The sequence below is a fragment of the Thunnus albacares genome, chromosome 7, assembly GCF_914725855.1.
Source record: "Thunnus albacares chromosome 7, fThuAlb1.1, whole genome shotgun sequence".
In the NCBI taxonomy this organism is placed as follows: Eukaryota; Metazoa; Chordata; class Actinopteri; order Scombriformes; family Scombridae; genus Thunnus; species Thunnus albacares.
This window is the reverse complement of record NC_058112.1, coordinates 29,965,402-29,992,775: the sequence shown is the minus strand read 5'-3', so window position 1 is coordinate 29,992,775 and position 27,374 is coordinate 29,965,402. Positions and strand designations below refer to the sequence as shown.

General features: G+C 40.4%; 1 protein-coding gene across 1 annotated transcript in view; it reads left to right on the top strand.

Moving 5' to 3' along the window:
- The window catches only part of cttnbp2 (cortactin binding protein 2), a 100,857-nt gene extending 73,924 nt beyond the window's left edge, over window positions 1-26,933 (top strand). The window contains exons 9-23 of the mRNA XM_044356085.1: window positions 298-415; window positions 1,690-1,980; window positions 8,453-8,548; window positions 12,978-13,057; window positions 14,788-14,874; window positions 15,639-15,738; window positions 17,092-17,268; window positions 18,211-18,383; window positions 19,254-19,432; window positions 19,552-19,808; window positions 19,936-20,133; window positions 20,833-20,884; window positions 21,453-21,552; window positions 24,031-24,138; window positions 25,695-26,933. Of these exons, the coding sequence (XP_044212020.1) occupies window positions 298-415; window positions 1,690-1,980; window positions 8,453-8,548; window positions 12,978-13,057; window positions 14,788-14,874; window positions 15,639-15,738; window positions 17,092-17,268; window positions 18,211-18,383; window positions 19,254-19,432; window positions 19,552-19,808; window positions 19,936-20,133; window positions 20,833-20,884; window positions 21,453-21,552; window positions 24,031-24,138; window positions 25,695-26,075 (2,397 nt within the window). The 3' untranslated portion in view covers window positions 26,076-26,933. The remainder of the gene's footprint in view (window positions 1-297; window positions 416-1,689; window positions 1,981-8,452; window positions 8,549-12,977; window positions 13,058-14,787; window positions 14,875-15,638; window positions 15,739-17,091; window positions 17,269-18,210; window positions 18,384-19,253; window positions 19,433-19,551; window positions 19,809-19,935; window positions 20,134-20,832; window positions 20,885-21,452; window positions 21,553-24,030; window positions 24,139-25,694) is intronic.
- Window positions 26,934-27,374: the final 441 nt, after the last annotated feature.

Sequence of the window (27,374 nt, the reverse complement as noted above, 5' to 3'; positions counted from 1 at the left end):
TCGTTGCAGCTCAGCGTAAAACGAAAGCAGGAGACAGTAGACTAGACTAGACTGGAGTGTCTGACTTGAATATAAATGAAGATCACTCATTGATGCGTGCGTTCACAACACACAAGAGCTTCTGTTTCAGAAATAATGTCGTCTGCGGTTGCAGTGCACAACCTTTAAGTATATACAGACGCTTCTCAGACATACCGAGCGACTAATCTGACTTTATGAACAAAATAATCTCTTTAGTGTTGTCCTCATTTTGTTTTTATGATTGTGATCTGTGTGTGTGTGTGTGTGTGTGTGTAGGAGTGTCTGGAGGTGCTGTGCAGCCACAGTGAACAGGACATTGAGAGGAGGGATAAGTGTAATCGCACCATTCATGACGTGGCGACCGATGACTGCAAAGATCTACTTGAAAACCTCCGTGAGTGGCCTCCTGTGTGAGTGTGTCTGTCTGAGTGCCTTACAGAGGAATTACGTGTTTTCTTTTAACTAATTAGTTCTCGCTCTGTACTTGCTATCATTCTGATTGGTTCTGATTATAATTTTACACATCGGCGGTAAGATTGAGAACCAGATGACATCATGTGAACTCAGCGCTCAGGCGATTAGACAGGTTGTAAAGATTGATGTCCACTCACTCAGATCACATTTTGGGCCCCGACATAAATCAGCTGGAATATTTTACTGTGAGGTTGTAACTCAGTCGGAAGTGTCAATCATCCATACTGTTTTATTTCTACTCTGAACTTTAGGAGATGTTTAGTGAAGCACCGGACAAGCCTTTTGAACACATCCACTATAAGATGTTTAGATATTTACTGTTTACTACTTTTCCTACAGTTATTGTCTGATCTGATTTTGGCTAAATTGATTTGAGATACTTTGAGACAATATAGAGATGGTTTACACATCTTCAGTGGTCCAGGCCATGACTGTAAACCCCCGGTCATAGTGATTAACCAGCCAATCTACAACTTTATATTCATTCATATTCATTAAAGGCAGTTGACAAGTAGTAAGAAGTAGGCAAGAAGGGTGGTTACTGGACATGGAGACGACCTTTTTGAAGTTATTGGACAACAGCTACTCAGCTTCTCACTTCCTCTCAATACAAGATAACATGCACACTCTCATACAACTGAATATAATAATATATAACAAGTGCAAAAATACTGCATGCATGCACGTATTCATACATGCATGAATGCATTTTAAGAACTTAACATGAGTAAAACATTATGGAGGGGCTTTTTAGTAGGTGTATATATAGGATGCATATATCATTTATTTGCATGGAATCCTTAATTAGATTTTTTTTTCTGTAAAACAATTGAAATAATTCTGTAAAACAACATGATATGACTTTTCATTGGAAGTTGATGTGTGATAATATTAGATTATGAGCGACTATTTAAAATGAAAGCTTAGTTTTTGAAGATTTTAACAGAATATAGTACGTTATATACTGATGACATTTAAGATGTGGTCTTTATTCTGGCGATAAATGATTTTCACATGCTTAACCTTTACTGATCAATGAAAAAAATGCATTAATTTGCTCCAAACTACAGCAATATTTGCCAAACATCAAGAAATGACTGTACCAACAATTTTTTATATTTAATCTTTTTCTGTATCTCCCCCCTCCTTTAATCGTTCTTCTTCCCTCCCCTCTCTGTCTGCTCTTTCCTCCAGACTTGTACCGGGTCCTGGTGCGTCTCCAGTGTCCAGCCGGAGGAGGAGCGGGGTCCATGTGTCCCGTGGAGGCCCTGGAGGAGGAGGGGAAGGGGGTCACCAGCAGCCAGTTGGTTCTCGGCCGAGTGTCGGTCGACCGGTCGATGTGTTGGTCTCAGCTGAGCGCCGCCCTCGGCCGCGCCCTCACCTCCCACCTCCAGGTCCTCTGCGGAGACGCTCAGACGGCCAGAGAGGAGACGCAGCGTCCTCCGCTAGGCCTCGGCCCCGCCAGCATCGCCTCCATCCTCATCGGTGAGGAGATTTAATCCCTCTGCCTCCTTATTTTATTTCCCCATTTGTCCTTTCTTTCAGTCACTCACACGTTTCCTTCTCTTGTACATCTCCTTCATCCTAAACTCCTTTCCCTCAGATGATTTTTCCTCCTTCTCCTTTTCCTTACATCTTTTTCCTCCCTTCCTTACACACTTTCCTGCCTTCCTGATAATTATTTCTTTCACTTTTGCCTCCGCTTTCTTCTTCATGCTTTCCTTCCTGCCTTATTTCCGTTCTTCCTCGCGCTGTAGAGCTGTAGCTTTCTAACAGTCCACGTCTTCCATCAGTTGATATTTAAGCTGCTGCTCCTAGTTAACTCTGAGCCTTTTCATGTACCTATTCAATTACAGCGGCCCCAGCGCACCTAAATGTGATAAAGAGCAGGATGAGGTTTAGCTCGTTGGCAGGAGTCCACTCTCTCTCGTTGTATCTGTCTTTCTGTTTAACTACAGCTTTACGTTGACAGCGTCTGTCCTTGTAGTGTAAACCGAAAAATTAATGGACTGAAGTTACAGTTTATAGAAGCTTTGTGTTTTTTTTTTTGCTGTCGTAGCCGTATCGGAGGTCCTCGGCTCTCGGCCAGCTGTGTTTGTGCACAGCTGGTTGTGATAAATGTGTATCTTGGCTGTCATGTAGGAATGACGCTGACTTCTGCGCTGATGTTGACAGGAAAAGGATTTATTTGGTTGATTTTGTGTTCATATAATATCAGATAACAGTATGTTAATGTACTACTTTAACTTTATCATCATTTTAGAGGGTGTTAGTTTGCTTTATACTGAGAAATCTTTTCAATATTTATTCTACTCTCATTGATATCGATGAGGTGGACAATCAGTGCTGGAAGTCTACATTTCTACATTTTTGGTGACTTTTTCTGGCACTTCTCACAAGCTGCTGGTACTCTTTTTCTGCCCTCTGCAATATCAGGTTCTCTAGGTGATTCATAACGGCCCTAAATAAACCGCGTTACCCAGGGGGCACTACGTGACGCTCACCTGTTCTCGCCCTGCCTGCTTTTCTCTGTCAGCGGCTAGTCTAAGTAATGTTACATTAACCTTTATAATAATGTTTCCACCCCCCCCCTTCGTTGGTGTGACGCACTAAAAGTAGAGCGAAGAGAAAGTATGCAGGGATTTCACTGGGAAGTCAGCTGAAATGATTGTCCCCTTGATTAAATAAATGTATGTTGTGAACATGTATTTGTTTGTTTGTTTATTTAACAAGGACAGGGACAGTGCACATTAATAAACATTGCTGTAAATTTTCATCTGTAGTCCCTGGACAGATGTTACAGAGTCACCCTGAAAACAGAATATGAAAATGAGATTGAAATGACAAAGTTACTGAGGTCTTTTATGAGAAGAACATATATAATATTAATAAAAAAACATAATTCAGGACATCCTTAAAACATGCAACACAGAGACTCATGATACAAGATATGCAAGACAATAAATACATGAAGATATTAATGTTAATAGAAAAGTAGAGCTGCATTGAGCTGCGTTGTTAAGACACTAACTAGAACATGCAGAAGCAGAAGCACAGATACAAAAAGCAGTATGTAAAATACATCAATTAATCTGACACAATAAAAGCAAAAGCACAATAAGACATCAGCAATATCTCCGAGTATCTTCTCTTCACTGTAGAAGTTCAGAATGTAACACTTAATGATTTGCTGATACTGGCTGATACACGCGCCAACATGTGAATAAGAGGGAGCTCTGATGCTTATTTTTTTCCACTTCAAGCACTGTGGAAAACATTAGAAAAACCTCTCAGTACAACACAGTACAAATCAAAAGCACCATAAACTAAACTACAGCCTCCGAATTGACAATAAAGCTGAATCAAAGCGTCTCTAATACAGTTTCAACTGAACATTATAACCTTCATCAAACGCCCAGAAAATTAAATGTAAGACTTTTTAAGACTTTTTCACAGTCATACTGGTTAAAAGAATGACAGAGAAGTAGAACAGTAATACTGATGATAATAGAGACAAAGATAAATGGCAGAAAATTGATGGAGATTAACCAACTACAAAATAATGAATACATTTAAGTTAATTAAAGCAATGAGCAGCAACAACAGTGTTTGCTACAGGTTTGCCATTGTAAGTTAAGTTTAAGACTTTTTAAAATCCCATATAAGACCTTTTTTTTTCTCTGAGGGAACTAAATTCCTCAGTTTTTGAGACTTTTCACTACATGCAGATCATCAAACTGCACCTCGGAGTCTTTACTGTTATTATTACAGAGCGGTTGTAATGTATTTGTGATTTCACTGGCACGAGACGCAGCGTCAGATGAGAAGATATTTGTTTGGCTGATGGTCAGACTGAGCCACACACACACACACACACACACACACACACACACACACACACACACACACATATGATACTCTTCTAAACTGTTAAATAACTAATCTGTTGGAACATGTGGTGTGTGTGTGTATGTTGCTTCTATGTTTTTGTTCTTCTGCTGATCAAATGTCATCAGTGTGTGTTTTCTTCAGATGGACGCTGGTTTAGGGTTAGAGTTACGTGTGTGTGTGTGAGAGACTGTGTGTGTGTGTGTGTGTGTTAGACTGATAGAAAAGGAAATCGATGTCCTCTACCTCAAACAATGAGGATTATAATTCCCTCCTTCTGTCTGCCTCGGTGCCTCCTGTTGGTCTGTCGCTACAACTCTGTATCACACGTTAACTGTCACACAAGGAATAAGGCAGGTGTGTGTGTGTGTGTGTGTGTGTGTATGAGTGGTGGGTGGGTGGGGGGGGGGGGGGGATGAAAGAAAGCACCAGCAGAGGAGGGAGGCATGCATAATGAATGAGATGGGGAGGGGGATGGAGGGAAGGGAGGAAGATGCCAATTTAAGAGAAAATGTCCGTCTTGTGTGTCAACCGGGGATCCGACAGCAGACGTTCAGACACTCTTTGGTGTCTGGCTTTGTGTCTGCATGCGGGTCTCATTTGCCTCTCAGCGTGTCTGCATATATTTCTCATTTCTCTCAGGCTGTGTGTGTGTGTGTGTGTGTGTGTGTGTGTGTGTGTGTGTGTGTGTGTGTCACTAACACTACTCCTACACACACGTTTCAACTAGTTCTGCAACCATGAGTCAGTTAATCGATTAGCCGACCAGCAGGAAATTAATTTTGATAGAAAGTGCCTCACTGAGATTATATTATTATTATTATTTATAGGAGTGTCCCGGCCAAGATAGCAGCAGCATATTGATTATACAGTACATGCAGGTAGAGCTGAAACGATTGGACAGATTGACAGAAAATAAACTACAACGATTTTGATAATCTAATAATTATTTTAGTCATTTTTCAAGCAAAAATGCTAAATATTAGCTGGTTGCAGCTTTTCAAATGTGAGATATGAGGCTGTTCTGTGTCAAACATGATAGTGAACTGAATATTTTGGACTGTTGATCAAACAAAACAAGACATTTGAAGACGTCACCAAAGGACAAAACGATTAGTAGATCAATCGAGAAGATCATCGGCAGATAAATGTTTAATGAATATATTTGTTAGTTGCAGCTCTGCATATCTCCTCAGGCGGGTCGTTCTAAAGTCGAGGGGTCCTGATTGAAAAAGCACCTTTAGATTTAAGCCTTGACTTTGGAACAGCTAGAAGGGCCCCACCTGAGGGTCTGAGGCTCGTACGGGGGTCAACATAACTGTTATGTAGCTCGGAGCTTCAGACCCAGACGTGCTTTAAAAGTGATCAGTAAAATCTTAAAATCAATTCTAAAACCAACAGGGAACCAATGGAGAGGAGCCAGAATGATGTGATGTTTTTGTTTGTTAAAACCAGTAAGAAGCCTAAATATTGAACTTCAATGTGAAGTTAAAAGTTCATTTTTCATAAAGTTAGATGTCCCATTAGTAAGAAAAACCCTCAAACTTTTTCCTTAACAGTTTCTCTCGGGGATAAAACAAAAGCGCAGCAGCAGTTTGGTGAGTTTGCAGTAGATAATGGAGAACTTCTATAAAAGCTTCATGTCAGCACAGGGGAATGAAAGCCCGACTTCTGAAAGTTGTTCTGTACTCTGAAGTGTCGAGCTGCCCCCCAATAAACCCGATAGTTGGAGTCATCTGTCACAGAGCTTCCAGCTGAATCATCTGCCCCCTTAGTTCAACCGTCAAATTACCTTTTTATTTCCACAAAGCCGTCACACGAGGAACGATGTTGGAAAAGCTTGAAGTTCTACAGTACATGATGACTTTTTCTTACTGTAAAATATCACATTTTAAATTTTACTTGTGTTGTTTAACTGTAACATCCTTCTAGAGCTGCTAAACGATCGACAGAAAATGAACTATTTGGATCATTGATTGGCGTTTTTTTTACTTAAATGATGAAACATTTGAGGGTTTTAGCTTCTCGGATTTGAGAATTTGCTGTTTTTCTTTGTCTGAACATCATAGTAAATTGGATATTTGGGGTTTTAGATTGTTTGTTTGGCAAAACGAAACATCTGGACTGTAGGAAACTGTAACGGGCATGTTTCACAGTTTTCTGATACTTCTACTACTGATCATCAGATTCATTGATAATGAAAATAATCATTGGTTGCATCTCTACGTCCTTCATAGCTGTAAGTTTAGACCCTGTTAGAGCTGCCTGTTCTGATCTGAGCTGTACTGGGGAGCAGGTCACTACAAAATAAGAGATAAACACAGGAAGTGATGTGTTTTTTTTTTTTTGTTGCTGTTGTTGTTTTATTCTTTCTTCTCTATCTATAGTCAATCTAAAAGCAGCAGGCAGCACATAACATTATCATATAACATCATCGGAAGACGAACATACAGCTTTATCACATACAGTGCTGTTGTAAGACTTCTGTGAACTGGCTCAGCCGTTGTTTTTTCCTGTGCTGGGAGTGATGTCACTCAACTAAGCTGCAAAGGATTCGACAAAGTTGTACAAGTGTCAACCTGTGATCAATGCATTTCCCTTCATCAGCCTCTTGTTTCCATTGATATCAGTGTGATATTAAACACAACTCACAGAGATTTTAACCCTGCTGATGTTGCATTGGCAGTGTGGTTAAAAGCAGAGATCGCTTTGAAAACTGTAGTCGGTGCGTTCAAGAGCTCGTGGTGAGTTCGGCTGGTTGAAGCTCAACGAGGGCCTCGGCCTAACTCGTGTACGTTAGCTTGAGGAGGAAAAACTTCCACAGGACTCCGATGTTAAAAAATGATAAAACAAGTATTTATTCCACAGTTTGTTGTATCTTCTTACAGGAGTATTCAAAGCAAAGTTCTCCTAATCAGCAAACTATAGTACAGTAAGAAAACCGCGTGGCTCGGTCCTTATTAGAGCCTCGACTCACCACAGGTTCACCCTGGTAAAACAAAAGGGACCTATATCTCTTAAAGTGACAGTAACCTACTTCACTGTTTTAACAGAAAGCTTAAATAATGTTGCCTTTACAAAATATCATCAACATCAATTAAATCAAATAATTATTAGCTGAACTTTAATAAATCACTATTAATTAACTTATTCAATAACTTAAATGTAATTTCCACTTATTTACTAAACTAAACGTACATAAACGTAACTTGGCTCCCACAGTGAGGTAGGAAAAACATGTCTCTTCCTAATGATTTAGTAGAAGAAGAGTTTAGAAGAGTTTAGTCATTATATTATAATACAGAATCTTAATTTGACTTCAGGTGCAGCTGTTCTATTAAAGCGAATAACTTGCAAACATCTCATGGTTTTTCTCAAACCTTGTTGATACCGGTTCAGTATTCACGGGAGTGTCGGCATCAGACCTTCTTCACTCCCCAGAAAATATATTTAAATGTTTAATTCCTACAACACTACTTATAATGCATCATCTTGTCCTAATCTGATGTGTATTTGCTCTGATTAGATCCTGTGAGAGAATCAGTCCCATAGAGAAGGTTATAACTTCACTCTGCTCTACAGAGAGAGGGGGGGGGGGGGGGAGAATGAGAATATTCTGTGCATTAATGTTTTATCTCTATAGCATTTCATTTAGAAAAGTACATTCTGTTATTTATTTATTTATGGATGTGAGCTCGACAGAAATAAAGCTACCGAACTGCCTGCTGGATGAGCCAAAGATAAGTTTTATTATGTCCTCTTCTATTCTAGTCACATGAACATAAACTGCAAAAAAAAAAAAAAAGCAAACAGTCGTTTGTTTCAGGCTCCTGCAGCAGCTGGTCACTGAAATGGTTAAATAAACTGGTTATGTATTTATTCTTTACGCCTGCAGATAAATTATACATTAAGGTGCATATAATTTATGAATATACTGCGCATTAAACTATTCTACATCCTTTTCTATTTCATAGTATCTGTTAGCATGCGTGTTTTGTTTGTACAAGTCTGTTTATGTGATTTTGATTTTATTATCCTAACGCGTCTCTGTGTGTCTGTTTTCTTCCAGGAGACACTGAGTGGTTTCCCGGTCAGGAGCTGCCTTTGTCCCCCTGGGATCTGGTCAGAAAGCCTCTGAGCCAGTACGTCACCATCCGCCTCAAAGGTACAAAACCTGGCAACCAGAATCTGTCTTCACTCAACAGCACCGAGCCAAAACCCAGAATCAGAGCTGCCATCAGTGATAGCAAATGGCATTTGGTGGATGAAAGTGCCTTACAAATGTTTTTGGATTCATTCGCAGTGCGGGCATTTTTGTACCAGACTCTACCCGCTGAGCTGCACTGCATGAAGGGAAATTCAAGCCAAATTGTTTTTCCAGAATAGATACTTTGACTGAATAATAACCAGTCTGAATCTAAACTAAATCAGAAATAATAAATGATCACTGATTAAATTACAGCAGCAGCGGTCATTTGAGCAGATCTGTCCTCGAGGTCCATATTTCTTAAGTCAAAATCCACATGTAGCCCGACTGGAGAGACATTTGTTTTTATTTAAAAACATTAAAACAAAAATAAACAAAATGCACTTGGACCCACAAAACCCCACTCAGAACAGATTTATAGTCCAGAGGAATCACATAACATAGCACGTTGTTTGCTTCTCTAGTACTTGCAAAAAAAAAAAAAAAAAAAAAGTGAAATATGCATCTTGCAGCACATATTCTGCAGTTTCACTAATGTGTGGGACTGTCAGGGTGCACGAGGACACAAGGTAGGACTGGAGAGAGAATTGACCGGGTGTTTCACTACTGTTTTACAATCGTCACCATCACCATCGCTAACAAATAATATCCACCATGAAAGCTTTCCAGATGTTGTCAGATCTTGTCTCAGAGTGTTACGAACCGCTGTGCAGCTCATGGATCTATTACTGAAACCGACCTTCCTGGATTGTATTTTTATGTCTCACCGATACCTGAAGCAACACTCAGTCACCATCACATCCCCTCGTGTAGCAGCACCTGAACCCTCACGTTTTAAATTGCTACAGGTAGACGTGTAGCTGCCTATCGATCGAACTCGGCGCGCGTCTCAACGACCGGTCTGGAGTAATCCGGGAAGCCAAGCCGACCATGATGTGGTGGCCGTTCCATGTCCACTCTCCTCACTTTACTACGCGCCGCTGTAGCAATCCGCTCTCTGTCCTGGAACCGGGGAAACCTGGACCGCCGTTCGGTCGACGTCTGGCTACGGTCCTGTGAGCTGATGTGATTGATGTGAAAGAACAGAATCGTGTCTGTTTCTGGGACAGAATCATAAGTGGAAGAAAAATTAAATAACACCTGCAATGAGGCCCTACTGGTTAAGATGCATTCTACATAACCACAAGATCTGATTTGTTGCATGTCATACCCGTCTCTCTACCCATGCTTCCTTTCTCTTTGCACTTTCAAAACTAAATAAACGTAATAATAATCCATCCACAGACTCATTACAGGAGCTTATACAACCTTTTAGTGTTTATACAGATATTTTCCTTCCAGTTTTGGCTGCACGTCAACATGGCAGAATCTATCATAAGAAAACAACATTGGTATCTCACGAGCCTCTGTACATGATACTGATCCACTATGAAGATGTCTGTATTATCTGTGTGATGATGTAATGTTGTAGATTGTAAAAATTGGCACAAAATGTTGAATAGGTGGAAAAAAAATATCCAAGATGAAAATAATCATTTTTGAAAAGTGGGATCAGAACAAAAAAAAAAAACGATTCCTCCGACTCTGCTGTTAATGATTATAGATGAGTCACAGCAGCAGACAGTCCTGCAGATATTAGAATAATCTTTCTCTCTCTGTCTGCTGCTGCTTCTGTTGCCGCCTCTGTTCCCTGAATTGCTTTATCTACAGTATTTCTCGTCTCAGTGAGTCAGGGAAAAAAAAAAAAAAGAAAAGCCTGAACAATAGTCTGGCACCATGAAAATCAGGGTGAGCAGCAGCCAGGCTCTCCATCTCGCTCCACCTCCTCTCTCTCTCCACCCACCCCCCCCCCCTCCTTTCATCAATCCATTTTATCTCCTTCCTGCGTCTCCTGTGTTCTCTCTCTCTGTCTCTCTCGTTGTCTTTCTATTTCTCCTGAAGAAGACGTCTCACGGTGCGAGCAGGGGATGCGTCTGTAGCCTTGTGTGTGTGTGTGTGTCTGAGTCTGCGTGTTTGTGTACACGATTGCAATGACTCAGTGGTCCGTATCGACCTTCCCGTCCGTCTGCCCTCCGTCACCGTGTCTTGGCGTCGAGCCAGGAAACGTCCGGCACATGTTTATTGTCTCAGAAGGAACTTGATTAAGAGACAGTGTGTAAATAATAGTTGATGGTTATTACTCACAGCCATAAATTCCAAACATACTGCACCCTCGAAGTTTGTATTAACCTTCTTCTTCTTCTTCTTCTTCTTAGTGTTTTTGTTGTTTGATATCAGATGCTGCCATATTTGTTTCACTGGTGACGATGCACATTAATCATCATCAACAATCTGCAGCTCCAACACAACTAAAATCTGACAAAATAGGAAAAAAAAAACCCCATAATACATCACAGTTCAAATAAGCAACACTTTATTTTCCTATAATTTACTAGAATATAGCTGATAACTAACTGTAAAATATGCAGGTTTGTGTAATTGGCATTAATTATAGAGAAAATTGAGTGAGTGTTTATTTGGTTCACATCCAGTTCATTAACTCCAGTTAATTGCCAGAGTAACGTAGAGAGTCTTTAATAACAGGTCGCTGAACATGCAAAAAATAGGACATTTGTTTACAGGTAAGCATACAATTCAACATATACGGAGCACAAGGTCTCCAGTAATAAAATGAATAATGCATGAAGATTTAATTGGGTTTAATTGGAGCAAGTCTTTCAAGGAAAATTACTCCTAGAAACCAACAACTCCAACTAATAAACTCAAATAGCTGTTTCAGGGCTACAACTGATGATTATTTTCATTATTGGTTAATTAACAGATAATTTTCTTGAATAATCAGTTCGTTTTGTGTGTAAAATGTCAGAAAATAGTGACGAACGACCGTTTAAGAGTCAAAGGTGACGTCTTCATGTCAACAGTCCAAAACCCCAAAGAAAATCTGATCATGTTTGACAAAGAAAAACATGAAAACATCACAATTTAGAAGCTAAAACCAGCAAATGTTTGGAATATTTTACTCTAAAAATGACTAAAACTATTATTTGATTATCAAAACAGTTGCAGATTCATTTTCTGTTCTGACTAATCATCACAGCTCTACACTGTTTCAGACCATGTTTTTTTTCTTTTCCTTGATAAATTGGTACCAAATTCTTCTTTTAGGGAAATTTCCCAGGAAATTACTGACCCCTTAAAATAAAGTGTAGCAACCAGAGATACTAATGTGCTGTAAACAGTGTCCATCTTAAGAAAACAAACGTTGGTTGCATCCTGTAGTCTTTGTTTTCACTGTTTTACAGCTGTTCCTTTTGGAATGATTGGGTTTGGGGAAAAAGTCTTTTTGGCCAAATGTGTCACTTGATCCTGAAATACTTGCTTATGTGGAGAGTTGTCAGGCGTCAGCGCTGTAAAATAGGACAGGCGAGCTGTAATGACGTGTCAAGATGCTGCTGGTGTGTGGGCTTACATAGAAAACAACAGATTTGAGTGTTTTTAATATGCATCAGACACAACTGGTGTATGTTCCCAATTATCCTCTGTGTTAAAATCCTTTTTTTTCCCCATAAGAAGTCAAACTGATGAGGTGTTTTACTCATTTTCAGAAACCATTTGGAAACATTTCTCACTATCTGGAAAGAGGGAATAGAAAAAAACATGAAAGGACAAACTGGAATAAGACTATAGAATAAAAGTTACTAAAAATACTCCTCTAGTATGAAAAAAATGATACTTGATACAACAATATTCTTGCAACAAACATTTCTCGAAGCATCTGAAGACATTTGATCATATGGACGATTTGAAATAAAAAATCAGAGGCAGCAGTAGATTGATTGACGTCTCAAAGTGATGTTTTAGCAGAGTGTGGAACATAATGATAAAAGCTTTCATCATAAATGTTAAAAATGGTTTCTGTGAGAAGTCTGAAAAATGTAGTTTAAATATTCATCTTGGAGGGGAAGATGAGTAAGTGTCGGTTTCCTCGAGAAGTAGATTAAAACCTCTCGCAGCTGTAATTCCTCCTACTCACTGATTTAAAGCATTAAGAGCTATTACTGAGTAAATAAACTACACTGACCGCTCACTCTGCTCTCTCATTAATGGACAATATCCACATAGTGTATCACAGGCATTCAGCTGAAGAGCACCAGAGGACACACACACACACACACACACACGGCTTTTGAATATTAAGGACGTCGAACCTGCGGCATCGAAGTGTCAGGACAGTCACCTTGTGGTTCAGAGCCGTGTGATGTAACCGAAGAGACGAAGCGTCTTATGGTCGCTGACACCGAGCGTGTAGACAGAGCAGATTTGTGGATTTATGTGTGTGAATTGTGTGTGTGTGTGTGTGTGTGTGTGTGTGGTTTTTTCTTGACAGGTCTGTCTGAGTCGTGTCTCGATGAGTTGGCTCTGGATTCTCTCTTCCCCCTGCCGCTGCTGCACAACTACGTCCGCCTGGTACACACACACACACACATTCATGCAAAAAACACACACACACACACACACATACACGCAAGGCCGCGAGGGATTGAGGGATTAGACGAGTAAAACGTTGAAAAATAGGGAGGAAGCTGGAAGACTGCAGCGAGAGAAGGACAAAGAAAGGCAGAGGAAAGAGAGAGAGAGAGAGATGTGGAGTGAAGTGATGGACAGATGAAAGGAAACAGAGAGAGAGAGAGAGAGAGAGAGAGAGAGAGAGAGAGAGGGAGGATCAGTGTGCTCACTATTTTCTAACAGCTACAGTGCCCCCTGCTGGCTGTGTGGAAGACCTGCAAGTTAACATTGAGAATTTACATTTTAAAAGAGCAATAAAACACAAGGCAGAGCAGGCAGATCAAAACCAATCAATGACAAACGTTCACTGAAGAGATTTCCACCAGCAGCTGCAGCTGTAAATGTTTTATGTCGCGTATTTTCACCAGTAAACTGATGCTTTTAATCTACAGCGACATAAGAGCCTGACAGTGAAACATGTTTCACAGCTTCGATCACTGCTGCAACACGTGACGAGTTAAGGAAGTTTGAGCTGCAACTGTTGTTTATATTAATGAATCAATTTATTATTTTCATCTTAATTAATCATTTAATCTTTAAAATGTCAACATTTTTGACAAATGCTCCTCACTTCAAGGTCACAGAGCTCAAAACCTGAAGTATTTTATTCACAAGAATATAAAAACATTTATCATCATTTCCACAGATCAACTAATCAATTAATCATCTAATCAGAAGTGTGAGGTAAATCATGTGCGAGTGTGTTAGGAAACCTGTTAAATGTCCTGTTTAGTGTAGTTAATTAAGGCTAATTTACCTGCTTTTGGTTATTTGTTCACTTTTCACTCAGAGTCACAGCTGCTCATTTAACTTTTGCCTTTGAGGTATTTACTGTAGTTTCAAAGAGCATCGCCTCGATCAAAAACACACTATTAAAATATTAGACAACCTTATTGCTACATATACACCATAGGAAAAAAAAACCCCAACAACAACAAAATAAAATGCAGTGCGGGGTCCTAGTAGCAGACAGCGCCATATGACAACATGAAAACAGCGTTATCATCAAGAGGACTACGCTGTCTGGCACTGAGCCTCCACTCATGTTGGATTTTAATATTTTGATCATGTTGGAGAGGCTGTTTGAATCCAGCTTGAACCTCTCTGATACAAAAGATAAAAAAAACAACTACCAGATAGTACAATAAACCAATGTGGAAAGCTGTGTAATGTGCAACATGGCAGATAAAAACGCAACAATACAAATATATTCCAGCCGCCTAGAGGCAGATATTCCAAATACCGCAGCAGTATATAACACTATATCACCTGCGTTACATGCAGCCTGTTCTAAAGAGGTTAAATCGTACATGTGGAGTTTTTGCGGATCAAACACGATGCAAATCAAAGCTGCCTGTCTGACTCACTGACTCTCCTTTAAAGTAAAAAAAAATACACTTGGCGTGCAGCCACTTGTATTTTCAAGTAAATAACTCTTTGACTTGCAGATCACGTTGTGTCACAGCTGCGAACGTCCACAGATCACAGTCACAACAAACACCCTGAGCACAGATACTGATCCGACACATGAGGCTTAAATGAAAGTTTTCATAATAACATTTAACATAACACACTTTTTTTTCTGACATGTTTTTTTTTATGTTTCTCTCTCTCTCTCTCTCTCTGTGCAGGTGGAACAATATGGGAACCTCATCTTTCACGGGCTGGAGGGCAGCTGTCAGGAGTACATCGCCAATCTGATCGCTCGCTGCATCAAGGTACGTCTACCGGCGCTCTAACGGGCAGCCTTGTGTGTCCAGTTTGTGGAGAAACGAGCAATAACAGTCCAGAGAGCGGTGCGTTCATCTCAAGGTCATCCATCAGGTTTAGGGTGGGGGGAGGGGGGGGGGGGGGGGGGGGGGGGGGGGGCGTCATGTACTTTTCAGAGCCAATTCATCCATGACCAGACCAGAATGAGAGAAGACAAGGCTCCTGAGTTTATAACCTTTTGGAAACCTGCACAAGGAGAAGCAACACGTGGCTCTAATGTCTCGCTACAACATGACGAATCAGGTCAGGGATTTGGGGGGGGGGGGGGAAGAGGAAGAAGGAAAACTCCTACGACAGGATACACACTCAGAGTGATGTAACTTCCATTTTGATCTTTTTTTTTCCAGCGCACCTGTAACTATCGGAGCGCACGTGATAGTGTTTTGTGAAATGGTGTTTGTTCAATGGCACGTGAGCTGAAGGAAACCAGGAAGTAAGAAAGGAAAACGTCTTCGGCGGCATCTCGACCGCGCTGTGCTCTCAATGATCGCAGCGATGAGCCTGGAAAAGCCCCTTCAAGCTCATTCAAATTCTCCTCTTGCTCCGTTTCTCCTCACTCTTGCATAGTAGTAGTAGTAGATTTTCTTTGTTTCCATGACAACGCGCTCCCTTCTTACCTCTCTCTTTCTGTCTCTTTCATTCATTCCCCACTACCTCGATCTCCCTCTCTCTCTCTCTCTCTCTCTCTCTCTCTCTCTCCTCTCTCCTCCAGTCCAAGCAGGAGGCGGGGGGGCTCGGCTGTGACGTGGTGCGCGTGGAGGTGGAGGAGAGTCTGACCAAAGAGCAGCTGCTGGAGACTTTCATCACCTGTGGTAAGATCACACACACACACACACACACACACACACACACACACACACATATATATATATACATTAAATCAGGTACTTGCACGCCCTCGTCTTTGTCTCTCCGAGGGATCCTTACTGATGTATAAATGACGCACCAACAGGTGGTGAACACACAACACACATACTGACACTCACATACAGGTAGTTCATGAAATTTTAATAAATAGTGGAAAAAAATTGACAATTTCTCAGAGGCCACAGGGAAAACCTTATGATATACAGCTCACCGTCATATATGACAAAGAAAAACAGCAAATCATCACAAATCAGACGCTGGAAGCAGAAAATGACTGAAACAATTAATCATTAATTAAAACAGTTGGTGATTAATTTACTGTCGATCTATGAATCGTCACATGTCTACACAGCAGCAGTGTGATTTTTCCGTTTTGGGATATAACTGGTTTTTCTGCCAAGCCGTTGGGGTGAAATATTCACTGTGAAATATACAATATACTAAATACTGTAAACATTGTGTGTGAGATGAATGTAGTATTTTAGCATCCGACAGGAAGCTTTAATTAACAGTAAATGTCAATAATGTCATTGTATTTCATACATCGCTGATATAAAGTACTGTATTCTTACAGGATAGCCAGTAAATAAGAGTTGTTGTTGTTTCATTTTGCTTTATATCATCTATTATTTATCATTTTTAGGGACTAGATAACAGTAAAGTAGTTCTTGATGAACATGTTCCCTGACTTAGATACTCTAAACAACGTCCGTCACATGTTAACGATCAAAACTTAGCCAGTTTACACGTTAAGCTTTCCCTCTTGGCTATTCCTCAATTCTAACCTTTGAGTAACGATAAATGTTGTTCAGCGAATCCCTACATGTTGATAGGATTCTGAAAAAAGACCCGTTTAATTAGGGGTTTTTTTTATATACAAAGGAAGAAATTTCTGCTAACTTAAATGATGTGATTAAAGTTGTAAATTAAGTTATAAAAGGTGCTGCAGCAAACACTGAATATGGGCTTAATTAATCAGAATTAAATCAAGGTTCCTCAAGGTAACTCCTCGGGTTAATCTGTGTTTTAAACCTGAAGAAACATTTTGTAGTTGTGAGCTGTCAGTCAACTGTATTGCCAGGCTACCTTCTGGTTGCCATGGTAACTTTTTTAGGACATTGATTCTTATTACAGTAATGGGGATCAGGAGAAAGCTCTTGCATGTTCACTTCTCTGTCATCATTGACATCACAACCACAAAGTGACTGTAGCGTAATGTTTATGAGATATGTTTGTGTTTCAGGTTTTACTTTAGAATTTCAAAACACCCTCCCCTCACTCTCCTCTTCCTGTCTCAGGTTTCTTGGTGCCGGCGGTGAGGTTGGGGGTCGGGGTGCCAGCTGGTCACACCGGTCGCCGTGTGGTGGTGCTGCTGGACGGACTGGAGAAGGCTTCGTCCCTGTCAGGCCTGCTGGGAGACCTCTGCCACAGCCTGGACAACAGAGGCTCTGCTGCCCCGCTGGTCCTCAACACCGGTACGACTGCAGCCGGATCCAGAGCCTTAAAAGACTGGAATCATAACTGAACACACCACTGAAAGCCACTAAGTAGAAGTAGTTCTCTTTTTTTTATAGCATCTTTTAAATTAAATTGATGCCATATATTTTATTTGTTGAAAATTAGACAATCTCAGAGGAAATGGCTGCAGAGCAGGTGTTACTCTCTGCCTTTCATTTACAGTGTCGACCACAAGAGGGCGCCAGAGAAGGACCTTTTCAAATCCCACATATAGTGGCTTTAAATTGTATAATATAGAGTTTTGAGTATTTGTTTTGAATATAGTGTGTTAAAGCATTTTTTTTTTTTTAAATTCATGAGCAACATTACAAAACTACTGTATGTATGGAGGACAAAAAAAGTGCAGCCACTGCTGATTTCACATTAAACATGAAGCCATTAAAGTTTACAATTGCAGCTTTAACTTACCCACAAAGTTTTAATCTAGATTCAATAACATCTCATATCCTGCTTTTATTATCATTTAGATTACATCACCACCTTCTTCAGAAGATATTATTCAGAATTATGTGCTGCTGATCCTCTCAGAGATAGTTTGTCATGTTGAAGGAGGTTCTATCCAGGATCAGGACCTGATATTGATGCCTCAGGGTTTAATTTTAAATAATACCACATTAATGTTGTGGTAGAATCACTCTGTCCTGTAAGGGCAATAAATATACAAGATTTGGGTGGTATGTCTTGATTGCATGTGGTGCTGTTGTGCTGAGGAGCAAATGGCCGTGAAACACAGTGGTTAGATTGACGGTCCTCTTGCAAGAAGTCTGACTTTGAGTAAAAAATTCTGGTAAAAGAGCATCATCTTAAAAAAAACCCCACCAAATAAACAGCTGACTAGTAAAATATTGTCAAATGAATCAACTCTTTCCTTCCTTCTTTCCGATTCATTCATCCCTCAGGACCCCACCATTTCCGTGAGGGCAGCTTCCTGATTGCCACGTTGTCAAAGCCCCGCCTCCAGGGCCCAGAGCTCCGCCTCCAGCAGCATTTCCGCTGGGTGACTCTTCGCTGGGACCAGGAGCCGCTGCACGGCCTGCTGGGAAGGCATCTCCGCAGGAAGCTGCTTCACAAGGTTGGTCAGAGGTTTTTGAAGTCGCTGCCAAAAAGAGACTGTTCACTGCTGCCTCACACCAAACATTCATCTGCAAAAGCACATCTGGACTCGTTTCAGTGGTTAATATCGTCAGACATAAAACGACACTCAGCTTTTTAATATTAATTTATGTTTAATATGGTTTTTCCAACAAAAACCCTGTTAAAAAGATCTTAAAATGGCATCTACTCACAAATCTATGAATATCAGAATATTTTACATTTTAAAAGTTTAACCGCTTCACTTCAAGTTCATTCTCAGTGTTTGTGCTCTGGAGGCTTCATATCACACTTGTGTAATTCGCACACTGGACCGTGACTGGCTGCAAATCAGTTATGACATCACAAATCACGCTCATGTGTACACGACGTAGACTCAGATTAAAGTTGAGCTCAGAGAAACTTTCCTCCTTCAGCAGATGAACGTAAACTCTGCACAGACATCATTCTGCACTGAGAAGCTCAAACATTACTATGACGTAAAAATAAGAAAAACACATTTTTCAGTGGAGAGGGTCTTTAATATATGAATTTATGAATTGGTTTTCTTTTTAGGGCTGTTTTGATGATGGATAGATGTTTTTAAATTCCAAAACTGTTGCTATGTTGTGTTTTTTTTACACTGTGCTGTGACAGAAATATGCAATAAACAATATGACAATAATATCATTAGAATAGCATAACAAGAGTTCAGGACTTTATATTGTTAAACAGGTCAAATCCATCATGTTCCTCCTTTTTTAGTTTCCTCTCTGTCTCAGTACAGATCTCGGTGGTGTTTTTATCAGCGGGATAAAAGCAAAAAAAGTGAAATATGAACTTCTTCCTCCCTCCATCTCTCTCTCTCCAGATGGGGACTGGCGTTTGGTCACCTGACGGCGTCATGGAGCGGTCGGTGTTGTGGGTGAGCCAGGTGTGGCAGCAGCTCAACGCCTGTCTGTCCCGTCTGGGGACCCATGAGGCTTTGCTGGGGCCGCAGCTCTTCCTGTCCTGCCCGGTGGTTCCGCACAACACACAGGCCATCGTCAGGTGTGTGTTTTTATTAAACCGCATGTTAGTATAACAGAAATATGAATGAATGTTGACAACTAAAGGCTGACGTATGTGTGTGTGTGTGTGTGTGTGTGTGTGTGTGTGTGTGTGTTCAGGTGGCTGGCTCGGCTGTGGAACGCCGTGGTCGTCCCCCGTGTGGAAGAAGCCATCATCTCCCGGGTAACAGCCAAGCGCTCCTCCTCCTCCTCCTCCTCGTCCTCCACCACCACCTCGTCCTCCACATCGCCGTCGTCACAGCGACCGTCTCTTAGCAACTGCGGGCTGAGTGCCGGCCAGCAGGCTGTGGTGAAAGCCGCCCTCAGCATCCTGGTCAACAAGGCCGTTCTCCTGGGCTGCCCTCTGCCTCGACACGGTGCGTGTGGGCGACACACGATGATGAAGAGGGTTCATTCACGTGTTTCACGTCATTAAAATAAATTAGTACGATAAGAAAAGATATTAAAGTGTAGTTTTTCCTCCTTTTTTGTCATCCTCCTCAGAGATCGACAGGTACCTGCTGGAGTTTCGAGGCGGGACCTTCCCTCTGTCCGCCATCGGCTCCTTTAAAGGAAGCAGCGGCGGCGGAGGAGGAGGCAGAAAAGGTCGAGACAGCGGCAAGTTGAGACGATCCAACACCAGCCCTCGGAAGAAGGGGAGTCCCGCCACCAACTGGAGCTGCGGTGGTTCGTTTAGAGATGGTAAGATGTCTGCTCCCATTCAAGGGGTTCGGACAAATCACAGAGAGCAAAACTAACGGTGTGTTCAGGTGTCAAAGGAAGTAAAATATTTCAGTTTATCACAAGAAGGTTTTTCCTCAAACTGCTGTATTTAAAGGATCCTTTGAAAGCCTTGTTGGCCTGTCTTGACTTATTCAATGTAGAAATGTAGACTAGACTGTCACTTTAACAATGTGCTGGTTTTTGAAAGATAATCTCACTTTTTTTTTTTGCACAATTCTTTTTTTGTAGGAAGTAGTTTACATTAAAAACTGTTTAATTTTATTAAGTTTTGCTAATTTAGTTTAGTTTAGTTTTACCTTAAAATCAGGTTTTAACTCCCAAACAGCCTGAAATAATAAGTGAGGGCCGGCTGAAATGTCCCAACTGTCTCGGTCTAAAACTTAAATTGGTTCCCACAAAATAGAAGTACAACAATAACACACAACAGGTTGCTGCTTTGAGTGATTATCCCAAATAACAGGGACATTGTGTCTCCAAAAAGACACATCTCTGAGTTGTTGTTGTTGTTGGTTTTTTTTTTTTATGTATTTTTCAGTTTCAGAGGCAGTTTTCTCTATAAATATTTAAAAGATCAGTGAGAAATTTTTTATTTGAATGAACTGACCCTTTAATGTTTTATTCATCATCATCTGTTCATATATATGTTTGGGATTACAGGCTCGCTGTCCAGCACTGATGTCAGCTTCATTGCCAATGGAAAAATTCAGAGGTTGGTGTTTTTCTGTTGATTATTACTGTCATGTAGTGATGGAGAGCAGAATTGTCTCTGGTTCAGTTAAGTGAACAGGATTAGAGCAGATGCACATTATTTATTGATAAGCATCAATAAGCACAATAATAAGAATATTCAGTAGCTAAATTAATTAAGGATTATGTTGTGTGTTCCCTCAGCTGATTGATTGATTGATTGACAGAAAATTAATCAGCAACTATTTGGATAATCGAATAATTGTTTAACTAATTTTTCAAGCCAAATATTTGCTGGTTCATAGTTCTCAAATGTGAGAATTTGTTGTTATTCTTGGTCTTAAATTACTATAAATTTAATATTTTACGGTTTTGGACTCTTGGTTGATTTAAAATAAGGACAAATAAGACTCAAAGATGTTCTGATGGGTGTTTTTCACCATTTTCTGATGTTATATTGACCAAATGATCAATCAATTAATCAAGAAAATAATTGCCAGATGAATCAATAATAATAAAAATAATCGTTATTTGCAGCCCTAAAACATTTCCTCTCGGTGTGTGTATGTTTTTTTTTTTTTTTTTTTTAGGGAGCCTGTTGGTCTGTCTGTGTTCTCCGACGACGAGACAGATTTGATCAGAGAGCTGCAGACCATGTGCTCCAGCAAGTCAGAGCCAGACATCAGCAAGGTACTGTCACACACACACACACACACACACACACACACACACACACACTCACACACACACGTCTGAGAGCTGCTGCAACAACCTGCAGTCTTATTAAAACTATTTAGGACTAACATATCAGAAGATAATAAAAGATAATGTAAAATCTCATTTACAGCGATGTAGATGTTATGTTACATTCTTCAGCTTTAAAACGGCACCAACAAATTAGAACCTGGGTGTCTGCAGCGACGGCAGAACAACAGCGTGATGCGGTGAACCGTAGCAGCTACAGGACGATAAAATAAGCTCCTCTGCAGTCGTAAAGGGTTTCTCGCTATGAGCTACAGAAGCTTTCAAAGTGGCTTTTGACAGAGTTATTAATGTTTTGATGACTTTCTGTTGTGCCTGAAGCCCATCCCTTTTCCTTAGGAAATATTTTTGGCTTCCCAACACATCCTGGATGCTTTGTGTTGAAGTGTCTCTGGAGCTTTGATGGATTTAGTGTCTCATTTGACAGGATTTCACCACATTCAACGCACTGTGCTTTCATCTCAGCATCACCGCCTGCTTTTATGAATCTAAATTTAATGTATTCAGGGTCATATTTTCCTCACCACACACTTTGGAGCTTTTTACTGGTGCAGGGGTTTGTCTCCCACATCACTTTTTTGTTAAAAGAAAAAAGAAAAAAAAAGATCCATTCTGTGTCACTGCATCTGAGGGAACGTTAGCTAGCTAACAGTGGCAACGCACCTTTGTCTTTACCTGATGATGTGTTGTGATTGGCGCTGATATTCAAACGTAACTGATCATTGAAATTATACATTTTAATCCAACGTCCGTCCATCCATCCGTTTTATTTACCAATTCTGCGGCTGTGGCTCAGGAGGTAGAGCGGGTCGTCCACTAATCAGAAGATTGGCGGTTCGATTCCCGGCTCCTCCAGTCTGCATGCCGATGTGTCCTTGGGCAAGATACTTAACCCTGAATTGCTCCTGATGGCTGTGGTCATCAGTGTATGAATGTATGTGAATGGTTAGTTTCCTCTGATGGGTGGGTTGGGACCTTGCATGGTCGCCCCTGTACCCATTCAGCGTATGAATGTGTGTGAATGTGATTTGTAGTGTAAAAAGCGCTTTGAGTGGTCGGAAGACTAGAAAGGCGCTATACAAGTACAGTCCATTTACCACTTATCCTCTAGAGGGTCACGAGGGAGCCAATCTCAGCTCCATTGACACTGGGCAAGAGGCGGGGAACACCCTCGACAGCTCGCCAGTCAATCACAGGGTTAACATATAGCATACAGACAAGACAACCATTCACATTGACACCTACAGGCAATTAAAAGTCACCAGTTAACCTAAACTCACCAGATACTCAGGCTTCCTCCCACATAAAAAACAAAACTTTTAAAAAATCTAACCATTTGGCAGCACCATTGCCTCTGCAGCCCACTAGATGGCGCTTTAGGCCCACCTGGTTGAGAATGGCTGCTGTAACTGGAGGATAAACTTCATCCTAAAAAGAGAAATACATGAAGTTTGACTACCACTGTGTGTCTCCTCCGTCCAGGAAAATACAAACCAAACCTCCTCAGAAAACAGTGCTGCTGTGCTGAAGCCACTCAGCCCTTAATTACACATTGACATTTCCACAAACACTCGGCTTTTAGGTCACATGTTTTGACTCAGTAATTCATCGCTGTCATCCTTTCATATATAGACGGGGGGTTATGTGATTCTTGGGTATTTCACTGGCATGTGAATGACATTAACCTTTTAACTAGTGCTTTAAACTGTGCTGTTTTTAAAATGATGATGTAGAAACTTGGCTTGGATTTCGGAGGAAATAAGGGTCAGGTAAGCCGTTAAGGGTTTATTTGTACACACTGTAACAGGTATTTGGTTGAACTTCTCCAGGAGACTCAGCAAGGAGTCCCGGTGTCCTGAAAAACCACCTCATACGTTATATCTGCTCTTAACGAGGGCTTGAGCTGTTCATCTGGTTGAGATTTAAGATGATTCTAGTTCAGTTACTCACAGCTTCATGGGCGTGAGTCTTTAAAAATCTGCACTGAAACCTTATCTGAAAATATTTCACCAATCTAACTGTCCAGTGTGTCCATCCAGCCAAGTTGTGTTGAAAAACACTGACTCTGCATTTTTTGAGGAATGCAAAAATCCCTCAGAGAAATATGTTACTGACTATCTCAGAAATATTATCTCTTGGCAGCTTGTGTTTAAATTACTGGTATCAGAATTGACGTTTAAAAAAAAAAAAAAGTAATCCTCTAATCTTAGACCTTTAACCAGTTTGACCCTGACACCTCATCACCAACATCCCACCCAGCAATTTATTCCAAGTAATGACAGTGTTCACCTGTCCATACTCACAGCACAGCCAGATGTTGATTATGATCCGTGTTGCTACTCAACCTCCACAGTCGAGGTTTTACCACCCGCCGCTTAAAGCCCGCTCTTAATTCATCTCCCGCAGATATCTCAGGCCAAAGACGACTTGATCCTGTTCTCCAGCTCTCCCAGCGGAGCCGCGCCACCTCAGAAGCAAGAACGGGAAACCGCTGTGCAGCAGCGACCGCAGACGGTGAGGATGAAAGAAAGAAACCAAAGCAGAGTAAAAAAAATACAGCAGCGATCGGCAGCTCGGCATCAAACTAGATAAATAAGATTTAAATGATCCATGTGGGGACATTTACGTTGTTGTAGCAGAATACAGCAGAGAAAAAACAAGCATCTATCTACTGAAGCATGCATGCTTTTTTAAACATATGGATATATTGAAAGAATAAGATCATCTCAGTGTAAAATATGGGATTGGAATTGATTCCAGCGGCAAACAACAGTCAGACAAAAACTCCTGAAAGCTGTTTTTTTGTTTTTTTCCCCTCAAACACTCATACAGTAGTGTCTCCGCTCCTGTGTTGCACCTCCTCATAGCTGCGGTGTTTTGCTAGAAGTGTATTTAGCAATTTACCGGCAAAGTAAAATGTTATTGGAATATGCTAAACCAACGAATCAAAGACAAAGAAGTGAAACATTTTTGTAATATTGGTGCTTCAAGGTGCAAAAAAATGTACAACTTAAGAAACGTTTCTATCAATATTTAATTAGTAGAATTTAATTGTATTTTAGACACCTCAGTGAATATTATAATACATTGTGTTTGATATGTTTTTTTACACAAAAAAAGTTAAATTACAAAGTTAGAAATTCACAAAATGACATCTCCTCCTTCTCCCTCATTGAAAAAAAAAATCACAAATCTATGAATATACAAATATAAACTAGTTGTGATGTCACAAATGATGCTTGTATGTACATGTGTGTTAAACTCAGCAGATGAATGTAAAAATCCTGCACAGTGAAGCTCAAACATTCAACTGAAAGAACAAGAAGCGAAACACATGTTGAGCTGAGGGAGACTTTAAATGACGTTCTCTGTGGAAAACACCACCCTCAACTAGACCTGTTATTATCACTCACAGTATGATGATTCAAATCTTTAAATGAACATGTGTGTGATTGTTTGTACGACTTTTAAATCATGCATCTCTTGTGTGTTTGGCGTTACCTCACACATAATTGACCTGTGGTGTTATTAGCAGTTTGTACAGTTTGTTATTACTGCAGGTCTTTAAGCGTGTTTTAAGGTGTTTTCATTGCAATTACTTTACATTTGCAACAAAATATGACTGGGTCTTGATATATAAAAAAAAAAAAAAAAAATCTGGCATTTCACCATCAGAATGGTGAACGTGGCCTGCAGGAACAAAAAGTATTCTACCAATAAAGAACAGATGTGTGGATTATTTCAATTATACTACAATAAACAAACATTTAGTACCAAAGACAGACTTTAACCATCCTACAGAGCTAAAAAAGATTTTATTTTGTATTTTCTGTCGTACTGAGGAAAAACACAACAAAGTTAAAACAAGTTTAGAAGTTGAATCTATCCCATAATGCCAAATTAGCCTAAAATAAACTACCTAATATAAATCTGGGTAGCACATGTCTGCAACTGTAGGTCCAAAACTGCTGTTGCTACCTTTATCCTGCAGGTGGGGCTGTTTTTAAGTGGACAAAAAAAATCATCCAACTGCAGGTTAAACTCACCAAACTCTCCGCCTCCTCCCGCAGACCGTCATCCGTCAGTCCAGCCGCAGCTCCAACCAGGCGGCCGTCCAGAGCAGCGACCGGCGTTCAGGCCCGCCGCGCGCCAAATCGCAGCTCCCAGTCCCCAGCAGCAGGGGGCAGCAGACACGAGCTTCCATCGCTGCCGCTGCCGCCGCCGCCAGCAGCAGCAACAACAACAGCAGCAGCAGCAGCCCCAGCCGAACCCAGACGCCTTCCAGCCGCAGCAGAAGCACCATCAACAGCAGCAGCAGCAGCAGCAAATCAAAGCAGGCTCCACCCAACAGCAGCAACAACAACTATTACCGCAACAACATCAACATCCAATCACACGAGGACATCTGGATCCTCCACAGAGACCTGCATGAAAACAACAACAACAAGTAGACATCTTCCTCCCCCCCTTCCTCCTCTTCCTCCCCCCCCCCTCCTCCCCCCTCCCTACCCATAATTCCGCTGTGAACCTCCCTCCATGATGTAAAGACTAGGTACCTGATGACCTTTGACTTTTAGTATTTGTACTTGTTATCTGTACTTGTTACACTGTACTACAGTTGTGTACTTGGGGACCATAGTTTTATTCTATTACAGTATTTGAAGTATTTGATCGTTGGGGGTTTAAAAAAAAAAGAAAAAGCGAGGGTTTGGTACGATTTTACGAGGAGAAAAACTACAGAAAGGTAATTTACAGAAAGGTTACTTTACTGTTGCCTTATTCCAGTGTTTTAACCTGCGAGACAAGAAGCAGCGCAAGACTTTATTGAAATATTTGACTGGTGGAAACAGTATTTTTGTGTACTTAAAGTGAAATACTGTACTTCTCCCGCTGGGATAAGGCCATTAAAGAGTAACTGAAAGTTCTTACAGGTGTTACCTTTTAGTGAAAAGTGTTTTTGGATCAAAGAAAGAAACAAGCAGGTTTTTATTTTCTTTTTTTTTTTTCTTTTTTTTTTTTTTTTGTTGTTTTTTGCTATTAAGTATTTTGAGATATTCAAGTGTTTATCTTTAAATAGTTGCAAGGTTGGTTTAAATACTGTTGAAATTAATCAGGGTTTTACCAAATATATTTGTAAATAAGAATTAGTAAGTTTAAAATGCTCTATAGATTGGTGTATGTGGTAATGATGCTTGTACAGTGACGAAAAAACCTTAAAACTGCTGAGAAAAACAAAAAAAAAAAAAAAAAAAAAAGGAAATGTGTACATAGTGTTTGTAAAAGTTTGGTTCTGAACCCTTCACTTGTTTCAAAGTGAAGGGGATGTGGCAATAAGTAATAGAACTGTATAAACACAGGATGTCCTCTGTCAACTGTAAGCCATAATAAATATTTTAAATGCCCTTCATTTCCCCCCCGAGTCATGGTTCAATTCAACCCCCCCACCCCCCCCCCCGCTGAGCCCGATGGTGTAATTCACTACAAAACTTCTTTCTTTTTCATGCTTCCCATTAATCACTGTGTTCTCCGTATGTTTTTATTTTTTAAAAAAAAGGACAAGTTTTATTTTAAAGTGGACATTGTTTATATATATACATAAATATATATATAAATATATATATATACATATGTACAGGAGAGATTTTAGTCAACCTATGATTTTGATCTGTATGATAGCTGTTTGAGGTTGTCTTTCAAGCACAAAACATTAAAAATGGCACTGTTAAAAATCCCCATCAGCCTTTCTGTTC